Genomic DNA, 16,459 nt, shown 5'->3' with positions numbered 1-16,459 from the left:
AAACTTTCGTAATTAACTAGAACTTTTAAAAATTTCACATCTAGAATATTATACATAATACTAGTTATGAAAATCAAAAAAACATAATTGAGCTGGAGACAATTCAAACAAGATACACAAAGCTTAAAGGAATCAGTAGCTCCCTACACACATTAGGACTCTTTAGTTGCAATGATAAAGGCTTAAAGGACATATGATCAAAATCTATAGACCACAAAAGATACAGATGAGATAAACACAGGCTTACTTAGCAAATTTTAATTTACTAGAATTAGGGGGAATGCCTTGACACTTCAAAGAATTACATCAAGGGCAATAAAAGTGTTCCTTTATCTAGTAACTTTGTGGGAGTTATTAATCCAAGACTAAAGAGGCTTAGAAAGGTAAATAACTATCAGATCCATAAGAATTAGTAAGAGTAAAAAGACATCTGAGGGGCTGAGGGATGTGTTTCTGTCCATTGACTTTAATGGTGTTAATTGGCATCACAGTTTCCTTACATATCTCTTGGTGGCATAACTAGAGACAGAATATTAGGATGGATGGATGATGGATACGATTTAGTATAACTCTCATGCTTTTATTTCAAATTATTTTAAGACTTTGTATTTAAAGTAATTGAATACTAAATATCTAAGAATTTAGAGACAAGATTTTAATGCTTTTACATTTTTTCAAAGTTGTATAATACTGAAAAATAGTTAAATTATTACAGAATTTAGGTTTCAGTGTAACATGTTTTGGACAATCATTTTAATAAAAAAAATCAAAGGAGTCACAGTAAAAGACTGGGTTTTCTATTCAACTCCATGATCAATAAAAACTATGCTTCTTAACTTCCACTAAAATTGGGATTAAGAAGTACAACTTGGGGTGCCTGTGTGGCTCAGTCATTTAAGCATCTGACTTCGGCTCAGGTCATGATCTCACGGTTCGTGGGTTTGAGCCTCACGTCGGGCTCTGTGCTGCCAGCTCGGAGCCTGGATCCTGCTTCGGATTCTGTGTGTATGTGTCTCTCTCTCTGCCCCTCTCCCCCAGCTCACGGTCTGTCTCTCTCTTTCTCAAAAATAAATTAAAAATTAAAACAAAATAATAATAAATAAATAAATACATCTTAAATAAGATTTAAAGACTTGTTTTCTTTGAAAAGTGAACTAGGTAGATTATGAAAAGTAGCAAAACACTCTTAAATAGTCTTTAGAAATGTATTTAAACTAAAAACAAAAAAATCCCATGAAATGTTTTCATAAGTAGTTGGAGGAAAACAAGAATAAAAGCAGTCCAAGTCTACTGAAGACTCCACAGGAAATACAGCTGTCTTCCTCTAAGAAACCACAGGGTGTCACCATCACACCATAAATAATTGCTACACTTTCAGCAGTAAACCATTTTCAACACCAAAGGTGAAATAATTTTTTTTTTTTTGGAATAAGGTTCTAGCCAGGACATTCTCACTAGACTTATCCTATCTCACATTTGATCACTATTAGGGAGTATACCAAACTACCAAATTATTTTTATAGTTTCAAAATAAATAACTCCTCACAGTCTTTTGACAAATGGACAGAAACGTAAAGTCAACTACTTGTCTTTCCCTATTTCCAAAGTACTATACATGCTGCCCATTATAAAGATACTTATTCTGTGTCTTCTAAATTGTGAAAATATTCTATATCTAATTGTTATATAAAGATCCAGAAAGAACTGGGTTCAAAGGATCTTTGGGATAGTTCTCACAGAACTAAAATACAATTAAAAAAAATTTAAAGACCTACATAACAAACTGACTCAACTGAGTCAAAACTAAAATACTAAATAACTGAAATTTATGTTAACAAAGTGAGTTCATTATCTTTGAATTCAAAAAAGAACCTTGTGAAACCTAATGGAAGAATTCAACTCTGATCCCCCAATTAATGCCTTAAATTCCAAAACTGTGTTGGAGGAAATGTAGAAAAATCAGTAACCTAATGCAACCTCTTTTAATTATTTCTAAACAGCGGTATTTTTGTAAAGGAATTTAAACTCAAAGTATTGAGAGAATGTCACAGCAAAATCTTAAGATTTTGTCTTATATTCGCTCTCTAAATTATCATATAAAAATTGCTAAAATTAACTTTAAAAAATCATTTAATATTCCATTTTTAAATTGAAGAAACATATTTTCAAAAACTTCCCCAACTGCTCTTTGAGGACCGAATTAAAACTTGTGAGATAAAGTGTGATAGATGCTTATCTGAGGTGTCAGACCACATGCATGCTATTGTAAATACCATAACAGACGAAGGCGTAAATACCATAACAGACGAAGGCAATATCAACTGCCGCTCATCTGGGATGCCCTAGAACACCACGCAAAGGACAAACGGGATCCATGTGGGAAAGTGCTCAAAAGAACATGTAGAAGGACAAAGGACAAAATTCGCATTCCGCATAAGCCTGCTTAATGTCCCTTTACTGGGCAAAAGCTCTTCCTCCTTGAAGAAAAAAACCCAAAACATCCCAAGTGAAGTCTTGAAACATGCCACAAGTTGCAAACACCTGCAAAAGCAAACAAATTTAACACAGATGTGCTCACATTCAATAGGGGCTATCTTTGCACACTTTCCTGAAAATGAGAACAGTGTCTTTTCCTTCAGCAAAAAAATAATGACAATAGATTCAGTTAGCTTGTGTCATATCACGGAACCTCAAATTCTTCTTTCAAAATGCCTGTGAGGTTTCCAAAAGAATATTTAAACCAGAAACTGAGTTTAAACCAAAAAGTTCCCCTTGATTACACTGCTAAAAAAACTGCATAACAAGAATGCTACTCAGTTTTCTAAATACCAAAGCTGGGTCAACTGATTTTAAAGTTGTTACCATTAATGACAAAAACAAAAATAATAAACGTTTACTGACTGCCTACTAATGTGAGAGTATATATTTATGTGTGGATGTAGAAAATAGATAGAATTCTATATACCAAAACATTAACAATGGTTTGGGTATTTTTAAGTTATTTTAATTTTCTCCTTTGTATGTTACAAATTTTCCACAATAAACATAAATTAACATAAATTATTCCCATATAATGGGAAAGATTTTTAAAGATATTCAAGCTCTAGAAATCCTTCCTAGACTGGTACTAAAGAGAGAGAGCATTTTTATATTGGGATTTGGAATCAAATCTTTGGATGAGCCATAAATCTTAAGATTTGCCTCAAATATGTATTTCCCATGGCAACACTTAGATTGAATTTTTCCAAAACCACCAAATTCCAGAACTAAGGAAAGGCTTTATAGTTGTTCATTAATTTTATCACTTAAACTATAAAAGTGAATGAATATTTATAACCTTTATATATTCTTTTAATTTATCATTCTCTGCTTCCTTTTTACGAATTTGGAGCTGTAGTCGTTCATGTACTACTTTTACTGATTGTGAAAAACGGTTTGCTTTCAAAGCATTTGCCTATAACAGAGAAAACAAACAAAAAAAAATGTGTTACTTCTCAAAAATCTTTAACTTTATCCATACTTAGACATGATCTACAAAGTTAATAAAAAGCAAAGTACCGCTGTAAATTAACCCTGATCTCCCCCATTATAAATATATTTTATATAAACTATGGGGCTATTTAATCCTCCCCCCTCTTATTTAATGGTTCCTGATAATCTCCTTTTGAAAAGTCCTATCTATCCTAAGTAAATTATATCTAAAATGCTTCTACAGGGGCACCTGGGTGGCTCGGTTGGTTAAGCGTCCGACTCTTGATTTCAGCTCAGGTCATGATCTTATAGTTGTGAGATCAAGCCCCATATTGAGATCAAGCTTCACGTTGAGAGTTGAGAGTGGAGCTTCCTTTAGATTCTCTCTCTCTCAAAATAAACAAACATTTAAAACTAAATAAATAAAATGCTCCTACAAACACCAAAATTCCTCAGTTTATACTAAAATTGAAATACAATACAAATTTATGCATAGTTCCTAATATATAGTGATTTATGCCAATTAATCTGACCTAAGTATCATAAAAATCTTTAAAAAAGAAACTGAAAAAAAAAGACATTTCATAAAAACTTGTAAAATATCCAAATAATCTAAAAACATTTCTGGGTCTATTTTTGAGGATATGGGCGCCAGAATGTAAAGAGGGAAAAGAGGGAGTCAATATTGAGAAAAATGATAAATTAAGCTCAGAATCTGCTTACCTTTTCATTCTGAAACAAACAAGAAAGTTCTTGAATATAGGTCTCCTTTTCAAGTAGCTTCTTCTTAAGATTCTTCAGCAAATATAATGTAAGAGTTAGAAATATCACAATTTGGATAATGTTGACTAATTTTATAAATACAAGCAGCACATACATAAAAAATGTCAGAGTAGACACAAAGTGTAAAAAGACTTACAGTATTTTCATTTTCATTATCAGTTAGCTTCTCTAACATGCTGGATAAACTGTCCTCTACCTATAAAAAAAAATATATTATAAATCAGTGCTCACAAACATATTTCTCTACATATAAAAGTACAAAGAAGAATAAGCATCACTAAAGAAATTAATATGGACAACTTTTATGCACAGTTTAGATTTTTTAAAAGGTCATCAGATGGATTTTTGCCTGAGTGTTCCAAATCATTTTGTGTCCACAATTTATGAAATTAATTATATACCTAATTTCTAAATAACACCTCAGACAGAAGCCAATGACATAAAAACCACAAAAATCTGGGGTGCCTGGGTGGTTCAGTCAGTTAAGTCTCCAACTTCAACTCAGGTTATGATCTCACTGTGGGTTCAAGCCCCGTGTCGGGCTCTGTGCTGACAGCTCAGAGCCTGGAGCCTGTTTCAGATTCTGTGTCTCCCTCTCTCTCTGCCCCTCCCCTGCTCACACTCTGTCTCTCTCTCTCAAAGAAATAAACATTTTTTAAAAATCTTATACACAAAGACACTCATGGTGCTGTTTACAAATAAGTTAAAAAATATCAGCAAACTTAATTCTATCAAGAATTTTTTTTAAAGAATTACAGCACATCAGTAAAAGAATTCTAAGTAGACATTTTAAATGAGAACATAGGAAAATGTTTATTTATTTTAAGGGTTATATTCCTGCTTGAGAAGGTGAAAAAGCTATGAATTTCTTTCACCCAAAGGCATTTATGCCATGTACAAATAATGCAAAATTGTACACATACTTTCAGAGGGCTCATGGACTGCATAGAGCCCACTCTTGGATTCTGTAAAGGTACACAGTAGATTGCCTGGCATACAAATATTTTCATTTCTGTTGGGTATATACTACTTGTAAGTGAATGTTCACAGCAGTTTTATGCATTACAGCCAAAAAGCAGAAGCAACTCAAACGTCCATTAATTGAGAAACAGACAAATAAAAATGGTATAGCCATACAATGAAATATTATTCAGCAATAAAAAGGAAGCGCTGACATGTGCTACCACATGGGTGAACCTTGAAGACTATATTAAATGAAAGGCAGTTATGAACAACCACATATTATAGGATTCTATTTATGTGAAATGTCCAGAATCAGTAAATTCATAAAAACAGAAAGTAGCTATTAGCGTAAGGAGGGGCTGGTGGGGGTGGGAGATAGACGTGGTGATGAAAATGCTCTCACAGTGTGGTGACTGCTACACAATTCTGTGAATACACTACAAATCACTGAATTGTACACTTTAAAAGGGTGAACTGTATGGTATGTGAATTATCTCTCAGCAAACTGTTACCCTCAAAAAATAAAAGAATATATAAACACAGTAGTACAAAGTAGCTTAAATTCTAAGAAAATTTTACTGTAATCAGCTGAAATGAAATATAACAAATGAAAAATTTTGAGATAGAAGATACATTTTGTATAAAAACATGCTGCTTTCATGTAGAACAATTTGTGAAATACTAAGAGTCAGGGTTAGTTTAATGATTGCCATTTCAAACAAAAATTCAGGAATTCTTTCCATTTCAAATATACCAAATTTGAAGTTTCAAATCCTAAAACAAGTATTTAGGATATAGGCCAATGAAAAAGTATGCTCATAATTTAATTTCTACAGTTTCAGAAATAGTAAACCCATTAAGTGAGAAACAAATCTATTAAATTAGTGCTTAGGGTCCTTATTTGTTGGTATTCTTTCTAAGAAGATGTTCTAAAGCTTGTTTTACATGTTTAAAAGTGTCTACTTCTTTTGTTAATTTTTCCTTCTGTTTAGCAATCTTCAAATTGAATGCAAAAAGATTAGCCTGACAAAATATAAGAACCACATACACATTTTAAGATACAGTATTAAGACACTCTAAAATACAATGTTGCTATTATCAAATAATAGTTTTTTCTAGTAACAAAATCATTTTTGCACATAGTAAATTTTGCCAAGTTTATTAATAGTAAATAGGATTGTATATCATACATTAAAGTAATGAAATCAAAATAGGGCTTAAGCCCTAAAGTATTTCAGGCATTTATTTTAATAAAACTAATAGAATACAGTCTATTTTGTCTCTAATTCAAAATTTAGTACACTGAAATTAGAGAATACAGGTTTCTATTCCCTATAACACTATAGAAAACAGATCTGTTCATCTCTCAGAATATTTTAGTTTACATTCACTCTTGGAAAAGTTGACTCTCTAGTTCAAATTCAGGTAAGTCAAGCACCAAGGTATACATTTTCTAGCTTAGCTTCTTATCAAGGGCATGCCTGAATTATCTTTGAAGGAAAGAATTGCAGTTAATGACATAGGAATAAAGAAGAATCATAAACCTGCAATTTTTTATATCAAATATCAGCATATGAGTATAACTACGTTAATAAGAGGCCACAGGTAATGCATTCTGAGTATTATGCTAGCTTTCCATTTTATAAGATGTTCACAAGTCAAGTACTCACATTTTCAAAACTAATCTCTTCAACAGTATCCTTAAATAATGGCAAAAATAATTCTACAGAACAGGTTGCCAATTCAGCTTCCTTAAATGTTGCTTCCAGTTCAGTCTTTTCATTTAGGATGTCCTGCTTTCCACTAGATGTGTACAAATAAAATTTAAGTTAAATCTGTCACATATTTACGCAAATATAGCACAGCTTGACTAAATATTACAGTTCTACAAACTGCTCTCCAAAATGTAACAGTAAATTGTCACTGAAAATGTATGGAATTTTTCCTATACTCCCCTATTTTTCTATACCTAATATACACAGACAGTTTTTAAAACACTGAGATATGTGAAACACAAAACCACCAACAGCAATGTTTCACTGTGCTACCCGATAATTATCGAACATCTCTTTTCTAGTTTGTAAAATGACTTGTGAGAATGTGTATGTCTTTTTTACTTCCCTTCCTTCTCCCTACTCTAAACCCAAAAGATTTGCCTTACTCGCAAACTGTTTCTTTTAATTTACTGTTCAAAAAAAAAAAAAAAACTCCAAAGAATAAATAAGCTAACCAAATGAAACACAAAAAAACTGAGCTCTCCAGATCTCAAAAACTCCTTCACACTTGACTTTATAATGATCACCATTCAAAACAAAACTGTTAACATTTGCCCTCTTGATTGCGTAGGCATTACTGTGCATCACTGTAAGAAACGTTTCTTTGGTCACATTTTACACCCTGAAATCAGGATGCTTCTTGTAATCTTTGTTAGTCGAGAGGCAGTCCTGAGCAGTCTTTCCTGCACATGCCCAGAACTTACAGAATAGATGGCCAGTGCTTTCAAGAACACATGCCAGAGATGGGATGCACACTTTTTAACCCCTAAGAATGCAGGGTCATAGAGGGATTGAAGGAGCTGGTGAAGCAAGAATGCTTAGCAACATTCCAGAAGCAAGACTCTAATACAGGCTTACTAGATAGCATAATTAAGAGCCCAACACCAATAAATTTTATTTCAGTTAAAGATGCTCCTAAGAAATGCCATATGACCAATACTCTCAATAGCAAGGAAAACTCTGAGTCAAAAAGTGACTCAGAAGAGTTGGATTTTGAGTATAAAAAAAAATTTTAAGAATACCACACATTTCATTTTTATATAAGCACAGAGTTACTTGAAGTAAAAAAAAAAAAAAAATCTAAGTTTGAAGGAGTTTTTTCACGATCTATATTCCATGTGATAAGAAAACATTGTGTCTTTCTTTAATAGGCAGCTTTTTTCTTTCTTTACAAAACATAACATAATGGCTCATCAACAACTGATGGCATCTTAGAGGCTATGTCAGAAAGCAGATTGCGTTCTTAAGCACTGGGCCTAAGAGGTTAGTTATAAATGACAACTGTCCATTATTAAAACCCATGGGCAGAAGAAAGTCAAGAATGGTTATATATGACCAAAGATCATCGTCGTTTGAAACAAGCTAAACTAGAGGCTGGATTATACTAGCAATAGTCACAATAATGGTGTTTTAAGACTGTCATTTTGGTGAGCAATGAATCATACAAATAACAAGTATATTCCTGCTCTAAAGAAGACAGCAAAATATGACAGCTATTTGTTATATGGCAATGTTCCAAATGACAGTGAATTGATACTCATCAACTACATTTCCAGTGTTCCACAGTATTTATACTTTCATTTACCTTAGCTATAATAATTCTCAATAGGTAAGGTTTTCATTTTCATTTGCTTTCATTAAGATCCCAAAAAACCAGCCAAATTCTGCCAAATGAGTACATTTGTGATGAGGTTAAATAAATACATGAATTACTAGATTTGAAGAAGATACTCTTGGAAGAACGCTGTATTTGATTCAAATAATTTACCCTACAGACAAAACATGAAACCCTGAAATCAGAAAATTAGATATCCCCTGCTAGCATGGAGAATACCAGCTGAGGGGCACCTGGGTGGCTCAGTCAGTTAAGCGTCCGACTTTGGCTCAGGTCATTATCTCGCGGTCCGTGAGTTCGAGCCCCGTGTTGGGCTCTGTGCTGACAGCTCAGGGCCTGGAGCCTGTTCCAATTCTGTGTCTCCCTCTCTCTCTCTGCCCCTCCCCTGCTTGCGCTCTGTCTCTCTCAAAAATAAACAAACCTTAAAAAAATTAAAAAGAAAAAAAAAAAAAAGAATACCAGCTGAGATGACTTTCACTGGCAGGCTGCAATAAACGTTCATTCTCTGGGGTACTTTTAAAATGAGGACATAGTTTTTCTGAATGACTTCCATCAATTGCAGATTTCTCCATAAATCTGGTAAATGGATTTATAAGTGGCATCCACAACAACTTCTCATAAGCTGAAAGTTATGAAATATTTTAGTCATTAAACTTATCATTTCAGTAGACTCTTTTTTCTGTCATTACCCTGTAAAATAAAAATCCTAAACAAGTATAAAGAGTAATATTTCACAGACAAAATAGAAATTATAACTGCTACTCATTGTGATACTAATTCAAAAAGTATCAAAATTGCATTGCACAACCATTCAACAATTGCCAGTCCCCACACACGTTTTCCAAAAGGCCTGTTATTTTCTACATAACAAGAATGTAGAAATTTTTATTAATCTATTTCTTGAGTATTATAATATTTTAATTCAGTCAAACTAGAAAACAAATATAAAAACTATGGTTAACTCTGGTCCTCAGTTTCATTGTATCTACCCAATAGGAAATGTAGGTCATTTACACCTAGAATAGCAGAAATTTAATATACTTTTAAAGTATTTGGCAACAATAGCCACAAGGAAGATTAAGTTATTCTTTTGAAAGTAGATCTTTCAAAATTAAATTTATTCCTATCTCCCAGCTCAATCTAGGATATTCTTTAGTGATAATAGATGACAATACTTCTAAGTTTTACTAAACAACTGTTTTCACTCAAACTTAGAGATGTCATTTTTAAAAAATTTTTAAGTTTATTTATTTATTTTGAGAGAGAGAGAGAACAAGTGGAGGAGGGGCAGGGAGAAAGAGAGGGAGAGACAGAATCCCAAGTAGGCTCTGTGCTGTCAGTGCAGAGCCCAATATGGGGCTCAATCTCATAAACCCTCAGATCATAACCTGAGCCAAAATCAAGAGTTGGACCCTTAACCAACTGAGCCACCCAAGCACCCCAGATGTCATGTTTTTAAATATGAATACTCATGAATATCTTCAGAACTGTTCCATTTTAAGTAATGTTAGTGCTTTAGCAATCATTAAAGCTGTGTTTTCATAACTCCATTATATGATCATGTGTCTCCCTGACTTCATCTGTCTCCCTGATCATGTGACTCCCTGACTTAAATCAAATGTTATATTTAAGATTTTCTGCATGTTTTCAGAAATATGTTACCTCTTTGTAATTTATTTTTATAAATCTGCATTATACAATACATATGTTCAAGAAATTTCAATACTTTGGGTAGATGTGAAGAAATTATAGGTTGAAAATTACTCATAATAAAAAAAAAAGAAAATTACTCATAATATTTCCAAATTACAGGCACTTCTAAAGTGTTTGTAAAAATGCATCTACTTTTGTCTGAAGTTTCTATTTATCACCAAGACAAATATTTAGGATATAGGCCAATGAAAAGCATGCTCGTATTCTTGAAATACCAGCAACTCATGTACGAGTGGAACTGCTAACTAACCTACCGATAGTCCCAGACGATCTACTTAAATGCTGCAAACATGAAACATCTGTTAGTAGGCATAATGATATTGTGAGCTATCTGAAGTCTAGAAGAATTTAAAAATATACAGATACACAAAATCAAATGAAAAGCCAAACCTAACAGTGAAGAAGACTATGATCTGGATAAGGCACTGCAACCAGTAGTACGATCATGTACTGAGTTGTTTGGTTCCAACAGCTACCCCACTCACAGAGGAACTGGTCTTTACTCTCAGCCATTCGCTTGTTTAGAATTTGTCTCTCTGCACACTGGCATCTCAAGAAAGAATACCTTATTTATATTTGAATCCTCAGCACCTACAAGCCTTATAACAGCAAAGCAATAATTGAAGGAGAGAAGACTCAAGGTTTAGAGCAGTTAATGTGATGAATCAAGACAGTTGCTTTTTAGTTATTCACCTCACTGATCCATCTTTTTAGGGATCATTAAAAGAAAAATGTTTCCTATATTTGGAATAAAAGTTTGAAAATTAATGTAAGAGGATTAGGGGTCTTCAATTTGTAGACATATTTTAAAAGATTCAGTTTGGCATCAGTATTTTAAAAGTAAGTTCTCACTTGGCTTTGTGGGTTATTGGTAGCTACTTATACATTTTTTCTAAAGTTTTATCATAAGATGAAATCATACAACATTTTTCTGCTTCACCTATTAAAAAAAAGTAACCATGTCTTACCTTAAAGAATAAACAAAGTTAACACATTGTAAAAAAAGAGATTTTAGAATGACTTTTAGCCCAACATTCAAAAAAAAAATGTTACCTTCATTACTGATTCTTCAAAACATAAAGAACTGTGTAAGTCTCAGACATTTCCATAGAAATGATCAACAATGATATTCTTACAACGTAGAAGTATTTTCTAGGATAAAAATTGTTCAAAGGTTCCAAGGCATTCCGCTATTTTTGTGTTGTGACAGTATTATAATAACCAAAACCATATGAGTGCCGAAAAACAATGTAATAATTTTCTTTAGCATAGAAAGTCCCACCTTTATAAAAAGTGCTATCATTTTAGTGGACCAAACGTATTCTTGTATGGAAAAGCAGAGGTTTCACAAGAAAATGCTTTCAATTACGTGGAATGTACTGCCAAATGACAAATACATTATACTTCTGTACAACTTGGTGGTGAGACAAAGACATACTCTGCACACATATTTAATAATCAAAGCCCTAAAGATTACCAATTTAAATATATTTTAATGTTTAAAGAATTGAATTTCCTATACAAGGATGACTTTACCAGCCCCCTCTCAAAAGGGCATGTACTTAAAGCTTTTTCCAGGCGTGGTCATGGTTTATGCTGACCCAGCCACACTCATTAAACTATGTTCCATTTTGGCCAACAACCAGCATTTGAGGAATGGCTGTTCAGGGACTGTAATGCTGGCCACGGTCAGGGAAAAGAAAGATCCCAGTTCATGACCTTCCTTAGCATCTAGATTGCTCTAAGTAAGCAAACCAGCTGCAGACAAATATGTATTTAAAACTAATCTCTCTGGAGAAAAGCATAAGAATCTCACAGATTTGAATTTGTTTTGCCAAACATTAATTCTTGGAAAACCAGCTCCCATTGGCCTCAAACAAAAGCACACAGCTCCTATTGAAAAATTCACTGAAATAGTCAGCAAAGAACACAAAGTAGATATAGGAATGCTGCTCGTTTCTCTCACTATATCTACACACTAGTCAAAGTTCACTAGAGAAGAAATTGTAGAGTCCCGCAGAACAAATGTGAGTGTGGCAAAAAGGAAGAGAAAAAGGCATTCTAGGTAGAAGGTGAAGCACAAGCAAGAGGAAGGAATCATGAGGGGACATGATTTGTAAGCACAAGTGACAAAGGATGAGACTGGACACACTGACAGTGGTCACTATATGCCAAGCTCAAGAGCTTGAATTTTTTCCTAAGCGTTAAGACAGACCATGAAATCAGTTTAAGCAGGGTAATAACAGACCAGAAGTACCTCTTTAAAAGGTAAATCCAGTGGTATTTTGGAGAATGGGCTAGGTATATGGAGGGGGAGAAACGTAGAAGCAATGAAACTGGTTACTAGGGTCTCAGAGAGATGAAATTCCAACATTCATTTCCTAGAAAAAATTTTGAAGAAATCAAAAGTTGTTTCCACTGGTGATAAGAACATGAAAAACAATGAAGGAATTAGAATAGCAAGAGGTCAGCACAGACCAAATATAACACCTCATTTACCCACAACCATCTGAATGGATTGTTCCACATATCTGTTCCAGAAAATGACAGCTTATCCCTTTAAATACCACAATTAACCTACTATTTAAAGAAAATCTTCTGGAAGTATTACTTCTTTTTCAAACAGAGTACAAGTAGCCTAAATGCAATTTAACCACTCCTTAATGACTCAGAGGCGGCATATTAAAATGAAAGAATACTGGGCCAGACTCACCCGTTCTTAGTCTTGGGAGCCACCCAACATGGACACCTCTTAGCCACAGTGAGCATTAGTTTTCTCTTCTACAAAATGAGAATAACCTTTGCCAGCCAAAGCTGTGGGGAAGTTTGAACAGATGAAGTAGCACTTACAGGTGGGGGTTTTGTTTGTTTGAATGTTTTTTTAAATGTAAGGTCCCTTTGGCTCACTATTGTGGCTGCTTTTCCCACCAGGTCTTCTTTTTAATTTTTTTTCATCTTGGGGCGCCTGGGTGGCTCAGTCGGTTAAGCGTCCGACTTCAGCTCAGGTCATGATCTCACAGTTCGTGGGTTCGAGCCCCACATCGGGCTCTGTTCTGACAGCTCGGAGCCTGGAGCCTGTTTCAGATTCTGTGTCTCCCTCTCTCTCTCTGCCCCTACCCTGTTCATGCTCTGTCTCTGTCTCAAAAATAAAAAATAAACAGTAAAAAAAAAAAAAAATTTTTTTTAATTTTTTTCATCTTAAAAAAAAATCATCCTGAGTCAATCACCATTCCTTAAATCACTTGTAGGCCTGAGTTATCTGTATAAAACCAACTTTTCAAAACAATTCAAGATCTATTCTTTACAGAACCATTACAACTCTTCAAGGTAGTCATAATTTGAGTACTACTAAACCAGATCCCAAGGGGGAACAATGGACTTGCAAAAGAACTGAGCCCAGGGGGTAGATGTTACATCAACCTCATTGTTGTGCTCAGTTCCTTGGGTCTCATTCATTTGTACAATATAAACAAAGCCATTTTCTCATACCTTTGGGGTTTTGGTGATACAAAAACTATATTATTTATACACATAAACTGTGAAAGTAGAAGAAAAAGAGAAGCAGAAAATGGACCCTAGCTGTTAAAGAATTACAAACATGAACATGACATGCTTATTGTAAGCGTAAGGAAATCAAACTAATTTTAAGACAGGTTTTCTGCAATTTGTTCCTTTAACTAACCAAGTGGTGTTTAAAAGGACTCCAAGAACCTCATTCATTCCAAAACACCTGAAGCCTTACTATGAGTGACAGGGAAACTTTGTCTCCGAAATAGACTTTATCCCAAATACCAGCCCCACTGTGGCTTGGTTTTCTCAATCAACAACAAGCACTCCTTACTGACTATACTCAAAACCTGGCATTGGTTTAATCTCCTTTATTACAACCACTCCAAAGTGATTATTATTACCCTCATTTTCCAGATAAGGAAACTGAACCTAGGAACGTTAAGTGGTCGGTCCCCAAGGCCACACATTTTAAGGGGTTTCCTATGGAGTCTGGAAACCTAGAAGGAACATGGAGGCCTTAATTTCCGAGGCTTCCTGGAGTATTCTTCACTTAGGTGCCCCAGGGCCTACTACAGTCTGGTATATTATATAGTGGTCGCTTAAAAGCCAGCCAAAAGAGTAAGAGAGCCGGCCGGGTATGGGCTTAGTTCTGGATAAAACCATCGACTAAAACTTGCCCCTGTGTCCCAAGGATCACACCCTCCCTAGTAGTACGAGCCTCGATGCCTTTTTCCCAGCCCAGGCAGTCAAGTCTGGGGCAAGTGGCAAGTATGGGCAGAAAGGAGCTAAAGTCTAGCGAGAGACTTTCACTTCCGGGACCCACCACAGCCCCGGCCACCAGAAACCCGAAGGGTGCCCGCGGTAACCACAAAGAAGCGGTCCAAGCCCAAGCTTCCCCCTCCCCAAAGCGTGCCTACGCCCCCACCCCTGCGTCAGCACGCCCCCGTGACGTCAGCCCGCCGCCGCTCCGCCATGGAAGGAAGGGGTCCGAAGGAGCTGGCAAGATGAAGCTCAGGGAACGTTAGTGGAAATCACGGCCAGCGTACCTGTGCTCTCCAGCCCTGGGTCGGCTAGGAGAGAGCGGGACGCAGGGGGAAATGCAGTAGGTGAAAGCTAGAAAAGAAGTCAAAGGACGCGAGGTGGCAAGCAGGCGAATTCCTAGAACCGCTTGCGTGGAAGAGTGCCCATCCAGGTGCAACGGGACGAAAACGGAGCTAGTAACCATCAAGTAGCTTCTCTGGCAACGGCTGCCCCGCCCCTTCCGCCGAGCCGCAGCCGGCGCAGCCAATTGGCTGGGCTCGGGAAAGCAAGTGCCGGCGTCTGTTGCTATTGGTGGGAGTGAGGGATGGGGAGAGGCGCTTTGTCATTCAGTTGTTGCCCTGGGTCAGATTTTCCCGCCCGCCGCCCAAACCTTTTGTTTTACGAAAAGGCAGCACTTGTGTGTAGTTACCAAAAATCTTAACTGAGTTCAACCTAGAAAGGGAAATAAGGCCGACTGGTTCCGAATTTTTCTGACACTCGGCCTGGAAGTGCTCTGCTTTTGCTTTTTTAAAGAGATTTGAAGAAGCCAAAGCAACCGCGACTATAAGAAACTTAGTTTTAAATTAAATATATGGTACTGCCGTTTAGCTGAGATCCTTCCCCAGGGCTCTTTTATTCTCCTGTTAAATGTGGGAGCCGGACCGTGATCTCCAAGGCGCCTTTCAGATCTCCGATCTCTGACCTACAGCCAACTGGTATGATTTATAAACTCCTGAAGAAGCAAGGCGAGATTTAAATTGAAAAGTAAAAACTCTCCACCTCAACTTAATGCTCATGTTAAGAATTACACACCATCATATGAAGTACACAAATAGAGCAACTATCAACTGAGCAATTTAACCATGACAAGGCATACCTCGTTACTGGTTTTACTGAAGAATCTTTTCCATTGATTCCAGCAAAGCTTTTTTTCCCCCAGTGCTGAACGTCCAGCAAAAAGTTAATGATAGTTAAAAGTTCATAACTGTTCCATATGTGCAAATGCTAAAAAGCACTGAGGACTGGATCCATCTCTTAATGATGGGTCATGATCTCTGTCAAGTCATCTACTCTAGTCTGGGCCAGTTTCCCATTCTTTAAAAAAAGGAGGTAGTTGGACATGTGGAATTGGGGCAAGGAACGTAATTTTGAGGGTCTTTCCAGCACTTACCTAGGATTCTAGCTAACCTTGCTAGCCTGTCATAATAAGAAAAATAATTGTACACAGAAGTTAGACTTCTTTTATTAAAAATACTTAATTAAATTGCATTGGTATTAGACGTGACCACCTTTATTAGCCATTCAAAGGGAGAAACATTCACAAAAATCTGAAGATGATTACATTAGACTCAAATTGACTATTTTAACCAAACTGTCCAGGTAAATATGGTATCCTTCATCCTCTAAATCTAATCTGTTCTAATCTAAGTTTGAAATCTGTTGGATAGTGAATTTTGGGGTAGAAAGATCCCTTATTTTATATAATTTAAATGGAAAAAAAAATTTCATTCCAGCGCAACCTAAACTGCCAATCAATTTCCCCAAATATCATTAAATACCGACTACCTATGAAATAATCCATCAAGGATTTCTTCATAATTTAAAGTAG

At 35.5% G+C, this 16,459-nt stretch overlaps 2 protein-coding genes across 12 annotated transcripts in view; one reads left to right on the top strand and one right to left on the bottom strand.

Moving 5' to 3' along the window:
• The window catches only part of ODF2L (outer dense fiber of sperm tails 2 like), a 37,101-nt gene extending 22,035 nt beyond the window's left edge, over nt 1–15,066 (bottom strand). For 4 of the 6 annotated variants that reach the window (XM_049616878.1, XM_049616882.1, XM_049616879.1 and 1 more), the window contains exons 1-5: nt 14,877–15,066; nt 6,888–7,020; nt 4,391–4,450; nt 4,195–4,266; nt 3,338–3,454 (exon numbers count right to left, since the gene is read on the bottom strand). In XM_049616878.1, the coding sequence (XP_049472835.1) occupies nt 3,338–3,454; nt 4,195–4,266; nt 4,391–4,450; nt 6,888–7,020; nt 14,877–15,055 (561 nt within the window). In that variant the 5' untranslated portion in view covers nt 15,056–15,066. Of the gene's footprint in view, nt 1–3,337; nt 3,455–4,194; nt 4,267–4,390; nt 4,451–4,825; nt 4,840–6,128; nt 6,241–6,887; nt 7,021–9,066; nt 9,230–12,577; nt 12,957–14,876 lie in introns of those variants that run through there. The other 2 variants (XM_049616884.1, XM_049616880.1) reach the window with 2 other exon arrangements.
• The window catches only part of CLCA2 (chloride channel accessory 2), a 65,680-nt gene continuing 64,157 nt past the window's right edge, over nt 14,937–16,459 (top strand). For 5 of the 6 annotated variants that reach the window (XM_049616873.1, XM_049616872.1, XM_049616868.1 and 2 more), the window contains exon 1: nt 14,937–15,022. The gene's annotated coding sequence lies outside the window, so the exon portion shown is untranslated. Of the gene's footprint in view, nt 15,023–15,179; nt 15,567–16,459 lie in introns of those variants that run through there. The other variant, XM_049616870.1, reaches the window with a different exon arrangement.

The sequence above is a fragment of the Panthera uncia genome (assembly GCF_023721935.1).
Source record: "Panthera uncia isolate 11264 chromosome C1 unlocalized genomic scaffold, Puncia_PCG_1.0 HiC_scaffold_4, whole genome shotgun sequence".
Lineage (NCBI taxonomy): Eukaryota > Metazoa > Chordata > Mammalia > Carnivora > Felidae > Panthera > Panthera uncia.
This window is presented reverse-complemented; position numbering and strand designations above follow the sequence as displayed.